At 36.5% G+C, this 14,024-nt stretch overlaps 1 protein-coding gene across 5 annotated transcripts in view; it reads left to right on the top strand.

Annotated features, from left to right (window-relative positions):
- The window catches only part of BBS9 (Bardet-Biedl syndrome 9), a 482,129-nt gene extending 468,924 nt beyond the window's left edge, over positions 1-13,205 (top strand). For all 5 annotated transcript variants that reach the window (XM_090050217.1, XM_090050216.1, XM_090050215.1 and 2 more), the window contains one exon: positions 9,470-13,205. Coding sequence is in view for 2 of the 5 variants with exons in the window: in XM_090050221.1 (XP_089906347.1) it covers positions 9,470-9,510 (41 nt within the window). In the remaining 3 variants the exon portion in view is untranslated. The remainder of the gene's footprint in view (positions 1-9,469) is intronic.
- The last annotated feature ends 819 nt before the right edge of the window (positions 13,206-14,024 follow it).

The raw sequence follows: 14,024 nt of genomic DNA, 5'->3' as shown, positions 1-14,024 counted from the left end.
TTGGCATTAGGTGAAGTAGTGTTGATTACACCTTTATGGGGCCTGGTCCTAATTTGCAGGGCCTGTTGTAACTTAAATGCTTAAATTAACTCTGAGAGTTTCTTTCTGACTTTATATCATTCATATAAATAGGATACCTATATTATAAGAACACCATTTGGGTCTCAGAACACATTTGTTAAGAGCAGTGCTGTGAGAATAAATTATTTTCAAACCACTGGCAGCACTGAAAAATCAAAAAAAAAATAATTTTGAGATAATGGCTTTTTATTTACTTTTCCAGTGATAAGTAAAACTGAACATTGTTGAACACAAAAATGAAAATTTTTACTTTCGTTTTCACTTTTCTAATTAAGTTGAAATGAGCTGAAAAATGAATCGGCCGCAGGGTTGGTTTCTTTTCATTTAACGATTTGGTACATTTGAGAAATGTCTCAGTCAATCCAAATATGCATTTTCAGTAAAGGTGTCTAAGTTGAAAAATGCTTTTCAGCTCTAACCAAGAGAGATTTAAATGGATTACGAGGAATTCTTGATTTAAACAAGGAGATCCTGCATGTCGTGTCACTTCTAAGCTGCAGTCAGTCAACATAAATGGAAAGCTGCTGTAATTCATATATCTTTAAAGGGTCTTGACTCCTTCCTGCAGGCAGACACAGGGTGGCTGACCCTAGAATTCATTTCACTGCCATTCATATGAAAATTTTGGAAAATCTTGCCCTAAAGGTAATGTACCCCTGCAGTTTTGCCTATCTGTCACAGGAATAACTTGTCTGGGAGGACAAAAGAGTTGTAAATTGTCATACGACCAGTGTCACTCCATTTTTGGTGAAGACATACAACAAGAAAAAAAACAACTGTAGACAGGAGTTATTGAAGTAATATAGTATAGCGTTTTAGGCTTTACTATTTAATATAGGCATATGTGGTTCTTGTTCCTATAGAATCTGATGACTGTTTATTAGTTAGTTAACATTTCTGATAAGGCTTGTCAGAGATGTGAAAAATACAGATATCATGAAGAAGGAATTATGATATTGACATTCATATTGTCATAATTATTTGGCATTTAGGTTTATCCCATGTCCATTACATAACCTCTGAATTAATTTACAGCTCTTACACAATTAAAGTATTAGCTCCACACTGTTCTCCAGATAATATCAATGTACCATAATGTCAGTGTAGGGAGCAAGCCATTCCAACGCTACATCATAGTGTTCATTGTTTTAGGAGTTCATTACGTGACAAGAATTATCTGTTCCTGATGAAACGTGAATTTATTGATTGGGCCATAAATTTTTTTGTGAATAAATTTGTTAAAAACATCATTCTTTTTTGTTTTGATCAACTTAATCATTTTCAGTTTTTCCTTGGAAGACCCAACGTCTAGAGAACTAGAAATGTCTTGACTTTTGACACTTGAATTTTTAACTCAGATGTTTTCAAAAAGTGAAACATTTTCATCCAAAATTTCAATTTATTTGAAAATCTGTTTTCTTTTGGGAAGCACTTTGATATGTTTATCTGCTGCAGAGACCAAATACTGCTTGCCTCTATTGTTTAATCCTTTTCTTTATCATCTTGAAGGCAGACCAAGGTGGCACCTTTGAGACTGACTGGTTGCAGAGAGACATAAGCTTGCATAGGCCACAGCATACTTCATGTAAGCCCACTCAAGATGCAGCTGCATATAAAAAGATAAAGCTAGAGAAAAATGTGGAGGTCCACATTTTTAAAGCAAAATGTATTGCTGTAAGCATGTGCCACCATTGCTTCACCATTGGCACTGACTACCTCTGGGTTTCTAAGTGGAGTTTAAAGTATTGTCATTTTTGCTGTAGAGTCCTATTTGGCTTAGTACTGTGCTCCATGAGAGATTCCTTCTGTCTCTGCTATTTATTTAATATTTTAGAGCCATTTATGCTAGACTAATTGTCCCTTCACATCTGGTAGTTCTTCCTAAGGACCCATGCCCTTCGAAATCTAGGTTGTTTGAAGAAGCCTGTATCACTTCAAGGAGATCCATAGGTAGAGTTGAGGGATTTACTTATGATCCAACTGCTGTTCATTTTACCTCTCAGTGTATTGTTAGTTGCATTTTAAACAATGCAGTTCGAACCAATAGAGGTGTCTATTGTGTTATGATAGTACAACGCACTGTTCTTATAAATAGTAATAGGTATCTAGATAAATGAAGGTTGTGTTTTCTTTATCTTGTTGTTGCAGGATGGTTTCAGATCAAATATTGTTAAATATATTATGTATATTAGAAAAACCTGGGCACAACAAATTGATTTTATAGCTAGACTTTCATCCTTAAATCAGAATGTATGCCCTTGTGTTTTACGATTGCTTTAATGTAGTTCATTTTGTAGTTTAGTTTGTCATTTTGTGGTATAATAGGAGCAGGGTACAGGAGTAGCGTGGTTTACAACAGGAACATGAGGTCACTAGGTCACTTGATATTTCAGCTACAATCTTCCTGTCTTCTAGAGGCTTCAAATCAGGGATTTATGTTTCTGAAAATGGATATATCCAATGAGAGAAGGTGGTAGGATGAACTCCAAGAAAACTTTTAAGAAATTTTCACTAGGCCGAAGTTTAGTGATGGAGAGAGAAAACTCCTGCTGCAAGATGAGTTTCCTTTGCAGGTTATCTCACCCAGTACAAGAATAAATTTGCAGGAGGTATATTGATTTATAAATGAAATTAGTCAGGAAGGATGGAATAAGGGTATTTATTACTTACTCCCAGGGAATTTGGGATGATATAAGAAGTTTCTTTGCAGAAGACAGTTTAAGCTATTTTTGTTAAATCTGATGTGTATCCTACCCCTTGTCCACCAGTGCAGACAACCATCTGGTATGGACCAATTTAATTGTGCTGTGCAATGGGGGAAGATCTGGAGTGACCACCTGGTGGATACCTGCACTGTATATGGCAAGAAGGTTAACTCCATGCATATCATCATGTGTGAGGAGGATGAAGCATTGATAAAAATAAAGTTGAGGATACAAATCCATCACTGTGTGGATATTCGGAATCTTTTTTCTCACCTCACCCAGAATCAAACTGAGAAAAGTAGGTTGATATAAATTTTGTGAGGTGGCCACAGTACTGCCCCGTGTCCTTTCTTGTTGTAAACCTCCAAAAAAACTTGAATTTGTCAAAAAGGGAAAGGGAAAAAGGAATTAGATGTCAAAAAGAGGTTTGTTTCTCAGAGACAGTTCTTTGACAGTTCTGTACACTTTCAGTAGGAATTTAATTTATATTTATACTGTGGGATTTGACCTTAAAGGAAGAGCTCATGTTCTTCCTACAAACTAATTTTATTTATACCATCAAAATGTTGTGTTGTAAATAATCATTTTGGAACTCGGTTGTATTAATTCAAATATAGACATATTCATAATGCCAAGCTAACATATTTACCACTTTCACTTGAATATAAGATGAGATTTTTCTCCCAATCAGCATGGGGTGGGGGGAAGCTCCCCATTTTATATTTACATACCAGCAAGTGTTTCTGGAGTACCTGTGCTGAAATTTGCAGCAGTGAGGGTTGGGGCCGGAGTCAGATCCACAGTGGTCTCCTATTCCCCTCTGCAGTTTCTGCCCTCTTGTCTGTCCCTTTCCCTTTCTTACTGTCATATGCAGCTCACTTCCACATTGTGTCTGGGGAGGGAACAGAGCCTTAGCAGAGTATGACACTAGGACAAGGTAGGAAGGCTGCAACAGAAAGAGGATTGTAGAACACAGGGCAAAGCGACCACCTGACCTCCCCGCCGCCACTATTTTCCATGCTGTAGTAGTGGAAGGGCAATGAATTCAAGACAACACACTGATCATTAGATTCTTCACATGGAAAATTATACCAAATTTATACATTTTCTGTATATAGAATCTAACTATTGGTGTTCATCTTGTATTCAGGGTCATCTTGTACTTGAATAAATATGGTATTTTAGGGCTAGCTGATTATCGTCATCACATTCTCCACACTGGATCATAACTTTGGGTGCATAGTAAGAGCCAGTGAGAGTACCATGCCAGATCTCTAAAAATTCTTTGTCATGTGAAGCAATCCCTGTTTTGATGCACAATTATGACATCTTGAGATTAGCTGAATGTTTTTACATCCCTTGATGTTCTTCATATATAGGGTAAGTAGCAGAAGAAAAAGGAAGGATGCTAAACTGCTGAATTTAAAATGCTTGTAATTGTAGTTCTCTATTCATAGACTAGGTGTATTACAATCAGAAGCAATGTAGGGTTTTCCCACATCACTGGGGCATACACTTACATCACCTTTAAGAGAATGACAGTCAACTATTCTCTTTGCCATTCATTTTTTGTACTTCTTCTGAAAGTGCCAAACTGGAACCAGCTGTAATGGGGTTTATAGTAGTATAAACTCCAGTCCTTCATGAATTGAACTGAGAATAGTAAATAACTTTATGCAGGCTAGTCATGACTACCATCCCCAGCTAATATGAGCTCCATCTGAACCAGTAACTGAAAAGTGAAAATAACTTAATCCCATTATCCAGATTATGAGTGATCAATTTCCCCCCCCAAAAAAGAGAAATCTGGTGAGTAAATCCCATTCTCCCACGCATGCCACCTCCCAAGTCAAATGTAAAATAAGCACTTTGAGTTGTACAGTTCTTTCAGAAATGTCTTTCCACCCTTCCCACTTAATGTTTCCATTAAAACATGAAGGTATTCAGTCTCAATTAATCCTGTCACATGATATGATATCTGAATCCTATTTTTGTAGCGGTTTCTCTCATGTACATAGTATACAAAAGATTTTGTAAATAGCTTGTTGCTATGAATCGCCCTGATCCAGCTCCATAGTAATGCTAGAAGTAACCAGTTCATATTGCACTTCAAACTACAAAGCACTTCAGACTACTCAATCACAGTTTATTTGGGATTAACAAGCTATTGTTATTTTCTTGGACTTTGTGAAGCACCATTTTGGCATGTGTCCATGGGAGAAAGATTATATGCTGAGGAAAAGGAAGCTACATTTATTTCCTTAAACAGCTTTATAGTGATAATGACAATCATGAACAATGGATGGATGGAGTTCTTAGAAGGAAATTTTCATGATTATCGAAAATGTAGTTTAAAGGTGCTGGGAAAAAGTCTGTTTGTCTTATCCTGCTAACAAAGAAGCCAAAATAGCTATTAAATTTGGTCATCTGGAACATTTATTTTTGCCTCCAATATTTTATGAAAACAGTGACTTTTTAACTGTAATTTATTCTGAGGCTGTTTTATGTCTGCTATAGAAATAACATTATTAACTGTCAGTTCATTACACCGTTTCATTTTTTTCCCCCTTTCTTTTAGGTGGGAAGAGATAGAGAAAGTGGTGCCTCCCTTCTATAACTTAATCTAAAACCAAAATAACTTTTTGTTCTACTGCTCTAACTGTCTCATTTCTGAGTCACTGTTTGAAGCAGAGGTTGGGGAGTTTTAAGTACTGTAGATTAAGCACTTCAAAGCCAGCCTTGACTAATATTTATGTGCGTTTAAGACTACACGAATATACAGCAACATCCAGGAAACTCAGCCAGTAATTCATAGAAGTCAAAATGTTCTGTTTCAGATGATTCATAGCAGTGCAAATGATATGAGAAGACCCCCTTAGATCATCGAGCCCAATTGCTCTGCATCTTCTTCTTTACTAATCCCACTGGATTTTCATCTAACCTGTGTTTGAAAACCTCTAGTGTAGGTGACTCAGCTACTTCACTAGTCAGTTTATTCCATTGCCTAATTGTCAGGATTTAAATGTTTTCTCATGTTTAATTTGATTTTTTTCCATTTTTAGTTTTATTCCACTATGCCTTGTTTGACCAATTTATGACTCTAGAAAATAATCCTTTCCTCTCCTTCTGCAATACCACTCAAACATTACATATCCCTTTAAATGGCTTTTTCTCCACCAGCTATTCAAATGGTAATCCCATCAAGTAGTTTTCGGATGTCTTTTAGCACTTATGCCATTTTAATTGCCCTTCTTTGAAGTTCCGTTCATTGTTCAAGCTCATTTTTTAGAACAAGAGGCTCAAAAGTATATTCTAAATATAGACTTACTGTGACTAAAAATTGTATCTTTACATTCAGTGACCACTTTAAAATGTTTCCTTTGATAACAAATTAGGACTGCAGTATACTATGTTCTTTGGATAAAGGAAATGTCTACAGAATACTCAGAACACTGGGATGACAGTTTCTAGAAGACAAATACAAAAAATATGGGTTTAAGGACAGTCATTAAACTACTGAGGTTGCCATTTATTTTTATGATATTGTCTTGGTGACTCAGATAACTGCAGTTTTAGTCATCATCATAGAACACAAATGAACTCTCCCCCTGCCCGCAATGTCAATGCTCTGTTTGAAACTTTCTTACGTTTATACACTATTTTGAGGATTTAGGTGGTACATATATTTGTGGCAGCCCACTGTACAAAGGTGAATTTCATTATCATGTTCTAAGAGGTTCATTCCCAGTTCATAGCTACATCATTATATCTCAAGAAGTGCACTAATATACCGTCATCTGTTCTTACAGTTTGCAGAGTGTAGCGTTAGTGATCTACAAAGATCATGTGGTTGTCTGTAGAATGAAATATTTTGAGAGGCTTACAGTGGGGGGTGAAGAGGGTGGAAGAAGAATTGATCTGGGAAGAAACTCTCATGAGTCAAGCTGGAGAACCTCTGATACAGAATTTTTAATCTGATGCCATGTATTTCTCTCTGTCTGTACAAGCTTGCCAGAGCATGCTGCTCCCTGATATTAATTATCCAGCCTACCATGATTTATCATCTGCCAATTTGGTCATTGTGAAATTTGTATTGTTCTACAGATGATTAATGAATGCTGCACATTGGAAAAATGCAGGTCACAACTCAGAGGACTGGATGTTGCAGGACAGATCTCCACTTCTCCAGCCATTTTAACTTTACCCAATTGAAGTAATTTCAATTCACACCTACTACATAAATACACCTCACCCTAACTTATTCATGCTAGGGTACTTCCATTCTTGTAGCCCCTTTTCTTAACTTTTTATATTTGTGCATCTTACTGTATCAGAAAGTTATAGGAGAGCAAGATTAATTGTGACTGCTAAATTAATTTTATTCTGCAAAAATGAAAAACTAGTCAGTAAATCTTAAATGACCTACTAAGTTTCATGAATTTAAGTTATTTATCATTAAGACTTTGTAGTTTGTCACTGCAGTTTTTAGGAATAATAATGTGGAGGTTAACAGGAAATAATCAATATCATGGAAATACATTTCAAAAGGTTAAAGCTCTGGGACATTACTTGGTCTCAAATGACTTTTTAAAAAAAATTTTAACTCAGAAATAAAACATATATTCATTCAAAGTACAAAAGAAACAAATGAGTTACACTTTTTGGTTCATCTCCTTGCCAATGTAGATATGCCCCATATCTTGATAAATCTTCAGGCCTAAATTTTCCAAAGTAAGTAATGAATTTCAAAGGTCCCAAGTTTGGGAGACAAGTTAAAAGAGGCTGATTTTCATGCTTTTTAAAATAAAAAGACTTTTAAAGTATCCTTGTCCTATGAATGACCTCTGGCGATCTAAATTACATTGGCCTAATATCACATTGCAAACTTGCGCCCTCTGAGATTCTCTCAGTCTTATGGTGGCTTCTGACTCTCTTTCTCTCACTGTTTCAAACTGGTGTTCCCCCAAGGTATTTTAAGTTGAATCTTACTGTTTCCTCTCCATTTTACTAATCTCTGTAGGCAGTATTTCTTGCTCCTTTTAGGTCTTTGGAGTTCATCTCAGTTCATTGTAATCTGCACATACCGCTCACTCCTTTTGGATCATTAATTAAGATATTAAATGAGATGGAACCAAATGCCGATCCCTCCGGCACCCCAGCATGTGCTGTGTGCTAAGAGTTTTGAACAAAGGAGCTGCCGTGCCAGAGCTGACCTTTGTAAACCTAAATTGGTTCTCAACATGGTAATTTTAATCGTCCTTTTAAAAAAAATAGACACTTCGACAAGGGGGAGCCTCAGAGCCCCTTGGGGAATAGAAGATCTTGCTGAGAATCCACTGCTTTTGGTCTTTTGTATCACTAGGCTCTTATCATTGAGCTGTTGCTCACTATTAGCCTTTCTGGCATTTTACAACTCCAGTCTTAAGGCTCTAAGTAGTTTGTTCATCTTCCTACTATCAGATGCAGGCACATGCTGAAATGCCCAAGAGCCAAAGCCACTGACCATTAGGAAAATCTACAAGCATATGGGCAGGGTGAATTATGGCCATGTAACTGAAGGTGAGGGATCTTAGTTTTAGTTAAACTAGCTGTAAGGACATGCTTATTGAGACATCATGGCCTAGTAGACGGAGTGATTGAACAGGGACTCAGAAAACCCACAGACTTTGTCATTTGCTTTGCTTACTTACTAGATACCTTAAGTGAAATCACTGTGCCTCATGTGTGCCTCAGTCTCCTCCCATGTAAAAAGGAGGTAATGATACTGACTTCCTTTGTAAAGTGCTCCGAAAAACTACTGCTGAAAAACGCCGTATGAGAACTTACCACTTATCTTTATGTTATTATTGTAGTTTAATTTAGGCTTATTTTGGTTTACCTCATGTCAGCTTGGCGTAGTTTTGAATAAAAGCACAATCAGTCACTTTTAACCTGAAATAACAATGAACAAAGGGGCTTGTGCTGGTTTAACTGAACCAAGTTTAATTCAAATGTTCACGCTGGTGTTTGGACAAGGCTATATTTTGACCATTCAGTATTCTCTTTCTCAATATTAAAGTTAACTGAAATAACTGTTTACCACTTTGTTCCAGATTTCTTGCTTCCTTCATATCTGCATTTCTATCAGCTCCAAGACTGACTTACTGTTGCACAGTTGGCTTTTTAATATGGCTGAATAAAGAAAAATGCTCTGATACTGGTTTCCTATTTCTGTCTTGCCAAAAGTGTCACCTTGCATATTCAACAACAGTCTTTATTAATAAACATGAAAGGCTTGATTCTTTATTGCATTGCAGCTAATTATTTTAGTGCAAGCTATGTTTAAAAGGCAGCTAAATCTGAATGGGAACAAATTATGCCCACTTGCATATGTATTTTGTTATTTTTTCCCCCTTGGAAAAAAAGTAGTACTTGATCGTGTAAACTAAAAACCATAAAAGGGGCCAGAATAAATTTGAATGGACTTGTTCAGCAATTTCCTAACTTTTGAGTGATTGACTTTGTTATTTTATCACTCTTTAGGCATAGTGACTTCGTATGCATGTAATGCTTGAGTGTCTCTAGCTACAACCAAAACCTTTCTAAACTGTGATAGAATCAACAACTGGTTACATAAAGTTGCAAAACATATCCCAATTTTTTTAAATATCTTCATCTTTCTTTCTTTTTCTTTCTCCTTTTAGATTTATCCCAGAGTATACTGGATGAAGAAGAAAAGCCATGAAATTCTGAAGATTTTCCTCAGAAGGATATATCTATCTGATGTCAAATGCATTCACAATGCAGCAGTACCAATCTGTATTTTGCTCAGTACCAAATGGAGCCTCCAGAAAAAAAACCCTTTAAAAACTGCACAAACAAGTTCCATTCACATCAAATTGATTGGATCTTCCGGCCAACTACTAGATTTAGCATCCTTTCTGTGAACAAAGTCTAACCACTTACCAAACTGTTGTAAGGTACATTTATGTTAATCTGCAATATCAGCCCTCCATAAGGATTCTGTTGATTGATCAAAGAGTGTTTACATACACTTAAAAGCAACCTTTGTTTCTGGATATGTTTTATCTGATTGTTAAGATATTCTGTACTCTTCCTCCCTTTGAGATTACATTACCGTTTTCTCATAATGTAACAGTTTTGACAAAAGATAACCATCTTCTTTCCTCCTCTGCTAACCAGTCTCTATTTCTACACAGCTGAATTCACCACCAAAAGAAAGGTTGATAATCCACCAAGTTTCCTCTTCCCCCATCCCTGATATATACGTCTACTCTCAGGAGATAGAGTAAAATATAGTAACTTGATATAAAGACATAGCGTCTCCAACCCTTTTGCCATGAAGTCACTGCAAAGAGAAGTAAAATTTAAATTTAAAGTTCTGTAAGCACTGTGACATGCCAATCTTTTCCTGCATTAAATATGATACTTATATCTGTAATTCTGATTAGGGTCAAGATTTTCAAACGTGATGAATGATTATGAATGCCTTAATTGCTTAACCCAATTTGAGACAGCTTAAAGAGGATCTCAGTTTTAGAACATGCTGAACAGTCACTCTCTGAAAATCAGGCCCAAGGTGTCTCAGTTGGAACATCCAAAGTGGAAGCACCTGAAAACACCTTTGAAAATCTTGGCCTAGTTTTTCTGAAGTGTCAGGTACACAAATTAATTCTTGAGAGTAGCATGAATGTAATATCAATATAAAGCTGCATATAATGGCTTCAAGATAACAGAGACCTGGCTCTGAGCATAGGAAATATGTCTTTTTGTTTTGGCCTATTGGTGGAAATACAAAATAAGAAGTTTTGGCTTCTTTGGCAGCATACATTAAATGAATGGTATGTCTCATTTTATAACAGACACATTGCAAAATCTTCCTTTACACTTGGCGCCCTTGGTGGCTGGCTCAGCACAAGCACCAAAAAGCTTAATAACATATAAATTCACTATTCCAAGAAAAGATCCCTCCAACTCAGTTTGGAGAACTTTGGGTTGGTGATGGCTGTAGATTTGTACTACTTTTTACCAACAGTAGTCCGTGCTGTACCTGTCCTGTGGATAGAGATGGGACTTGATTCTCCAAGACCTCCAGTCTGGGAGCCTTCATTACCATTAAGTCTACTTTTAACTTCTTCCCACCTCCCCAATGCCAAAAATATTTGCTCCCATCCTGCAACAGTTGTACATTGCCAGTAGGCCCCTAGGTATCCTTGTGGTACTGCTCTATCTCAATAAAGATGATGTAACTGTAGTTATGCAGAAATTTTTAAACATTAACTATTAAATGAAGCCAAGTGATAAGGAAGCAGAGGAAAGCCACATGTGGCCCTGAAACTCGTTGAACATGCAGCAGTCCCATCTGGTTGGTCTTGTTCTCTAGTAGACCTCAAAGACCTTCCAGGCACAGGGATGAAGCTCCCTGCTTCTTTCCCTGAGGGGGCAATCACCATCCCTCTGCTTGCAGTGGAACAATTGCTCATGCAGAGTTTTCTTTGCTATTGCATCCCTCCCGCTTGTTTTCCTGCAGGAGGGCAGTATCAAACTCATCGTAAGGAGACACCTGCCCTCCAGCTCTGTGAAAATTGTACAATAAAAGAATCTCCCATAGTCTCCATATACACCTCAGTGACTGAAGAAAATCCATGGGACCTAATCGGTTACTGTAGCTATTAGGCTTAAACTTTAACCACAGGTCTCAGATCTTCTGTTGTGTACTATCAGTGGCTACTAGATAATCTAGAGAAGTCAACTGCAATTACTATTAAAATCCCGTACTATAGAAGTGCCATTACAATGTAGATTCCTGAGCCAAAGAATTCTATACTGTTATATACAGCATCTGGAAAGGAAAACATATGGCTTTAGTGGGATAAATTATAGTGTAGCAATTATCATTATTGGGTATGAGCCAAACACTCAAAACTGTCATCAACTTCAGTGGAAATTTTGAGCAAGCAGTGAATAGAGGTTCAGGTCAGTTATATGTGTCTATTTCTATAACTTTTATAACAGTGAAGCATGTTAGCTTTGGTGTTGCTTCTGTTTGCCTATTCTATGCTATGCTTTGCAAGATGAAGTCTCTGTGGGGAATGAACCTATAATACTTCTGAAGGGGAAAAAAAGCAATAGCTAGAGAACGAAGAAAGAGAAAATAGTGCATAGTGATAATTTATGGTTTCTTTTTGTCTCATGATATATTGTGGCATTCAGTAGTATCATCAGGTTTTAAAACAGATATATTTACCCTGGATATAAAAATAACTTGTTTTTCCTATGGCCATGTAATCCAGTGAATTTAGAGGAAATAAATCATTGCAGTTTAGTTGCTTACCCAATAGTGTAAAAGGAACCAACATGAAGAAGCTCTCAGAAGTTCTCAAATGCAGTATGAATGAAAAATCTGGCTAGCTGATTCTATTATGTGCAGGATTTGCACCAGTACTCAGTCTGCTGTCCTGTTAATAAGAGACCACATTATTTAAAAATAAGGTTGGGGTTGTAAGTACAATTTTCTAGTATTTATGCTCTAAAGAAATACTCATTTAAAAAAAATTCTTACTTGGAGTAAAGCAAGCTTTAAATATGCAGTGTGTCTATTCTTAATCAGATTACTTGAAGAAAATGCTATATTTTTATGTAAGGTTTAGTGCAAAAAAACCTTGAACTGGTCATTTTATCAAATGCAATTATAGACATCGTTAGAGGTAGAAATAGGAAGCACATTGTGATATTATAAAAACCATCCTGTCAGTGGTACCAACTTTTTTTATTGTTTATATCTACTCTTTGAAATGCATTTTCTAAAGTAAGTTGTGCTATAAAATGAAATATACATTTGATTTTCTTTGGACTAGAGAATGCTTATTAAATGTTTACTGAATGATATTTGTCCAAGGTTTTTTCTTCAAGTTTTTTAATTCAATCCCTCCCTCCTCCCCCTCTTTCCTTCTCTCTCTTCTGTGTTTGTTTTGGGAGTTTTCACCCTTGCATTTTAGAACAATACACTAAAAGGTTTATTTCTATACTGACCAACATGCAGCTGAGTTTCTGAAAGTCTGGGCTCAGCTAAACTTTTTGGGTTTCAAGACCCTGTGTTTTGCACATCCCCAAATTAATTCTTCAGTCCAAGTAATGTTCTACTAAAGCAAGGAATCGCAACAAATCTGCATTTCCCAGGAACTGGATTTCATTTTAGTATTGTCTGTGTTTCTTCTCTTCAGCTTTTACTCTGCAGACTGAATTAGATGTTTGCCTGAATGTTCTTATCTTTGTTCTCATAGTGCATCTAAAGAGTAATTTGCTGCCATGAACTAAGGTATGCTGAGCAGAGATTGTAATTTCTATGTGAAACCCTTTACTGTAGAAAAAAGCATCACAGTCTATGCATTATGCTGAATAAATATATTTTTTTCCTCATCAATATATCCTGTTTACAAATTCTCTATTCCAAAACCCAAGCAGCTATGAGACTTAAATATATATGACAATATTTTAGTGGCGTGCCTGGATTTCTATGTTTACTGCTTTGAAATTAGTCTTGAGATTTTTGTAGTTTTGAATCTCAACACAAAACTTCCTTTACTCTGACAAACTTGTGTAACCTAAGGTCCTTCCAGCAGTTACATGTGCACTGTGTAGTTGAGTTAGAACCTCTGCAACTGCAGTGACTCTTGAGGCAAGTGAGTGCTCTTAATTTCAGATGGAAACAGTGAAAGATTCATGCTGCTTGGTGCCTCACAGGGAGCATTCAGCATCTGGCAGGATTAGGGCTGTCCTTAGCAACTGTGATCCTGGTTTGCCTTCAGATGCATCAGTTTTCCAGAACATATCATTTGGAGACTTCAGTAGACCATGCATTAAAGACAATTAAATGTTGACAACCATTGGTTGTTTTAAAGTAAGAAATTCCTGCTCTGCTTGATCATCTTCTATATTTCAATTTCTTGCAGTGTTGTGTAATGTTGAACAGTATTGGAAATTCCCAAGCCCAATTTTACCCCAAGCCCACTATTTAAGATGACAGGAAGGTTGGAATCTGAAGTATCAAAAATAGGATTCAAACAAATGCTAAGAAAAATTAACTGTTTGGAGAACTTAGTTTATCTCCTTTACTGATGTCCATATTTCTTAACTGTGACCGATGGATCACAGCACAGATACCTAGCAGTTTTATTGGCATTAATAAGTGATTTAATTAGTAAGGGGATGGAAGTGTAATCTACTTAAATAATTCAA

This window comes from Crocodylus siamensis, chromosome 5 (assembly GCF_052110815.1).
Source record: "Crocodylus siamensis isolate JL-2025a chromosome 5, ASM5211081v1, whole genome shotgun sequence".
Lineage (NCBI taxonomy): Eukaryota > Metazoa > Chordata > Crocodylia > Crocodylidae > Crocodylus > Crocodylus siamensis.
The sequence above is the reverse complement of the archived record's forward strand: the minus strand, read 5'-3'. Positions and strand labels throughout refer to the sequence as shown.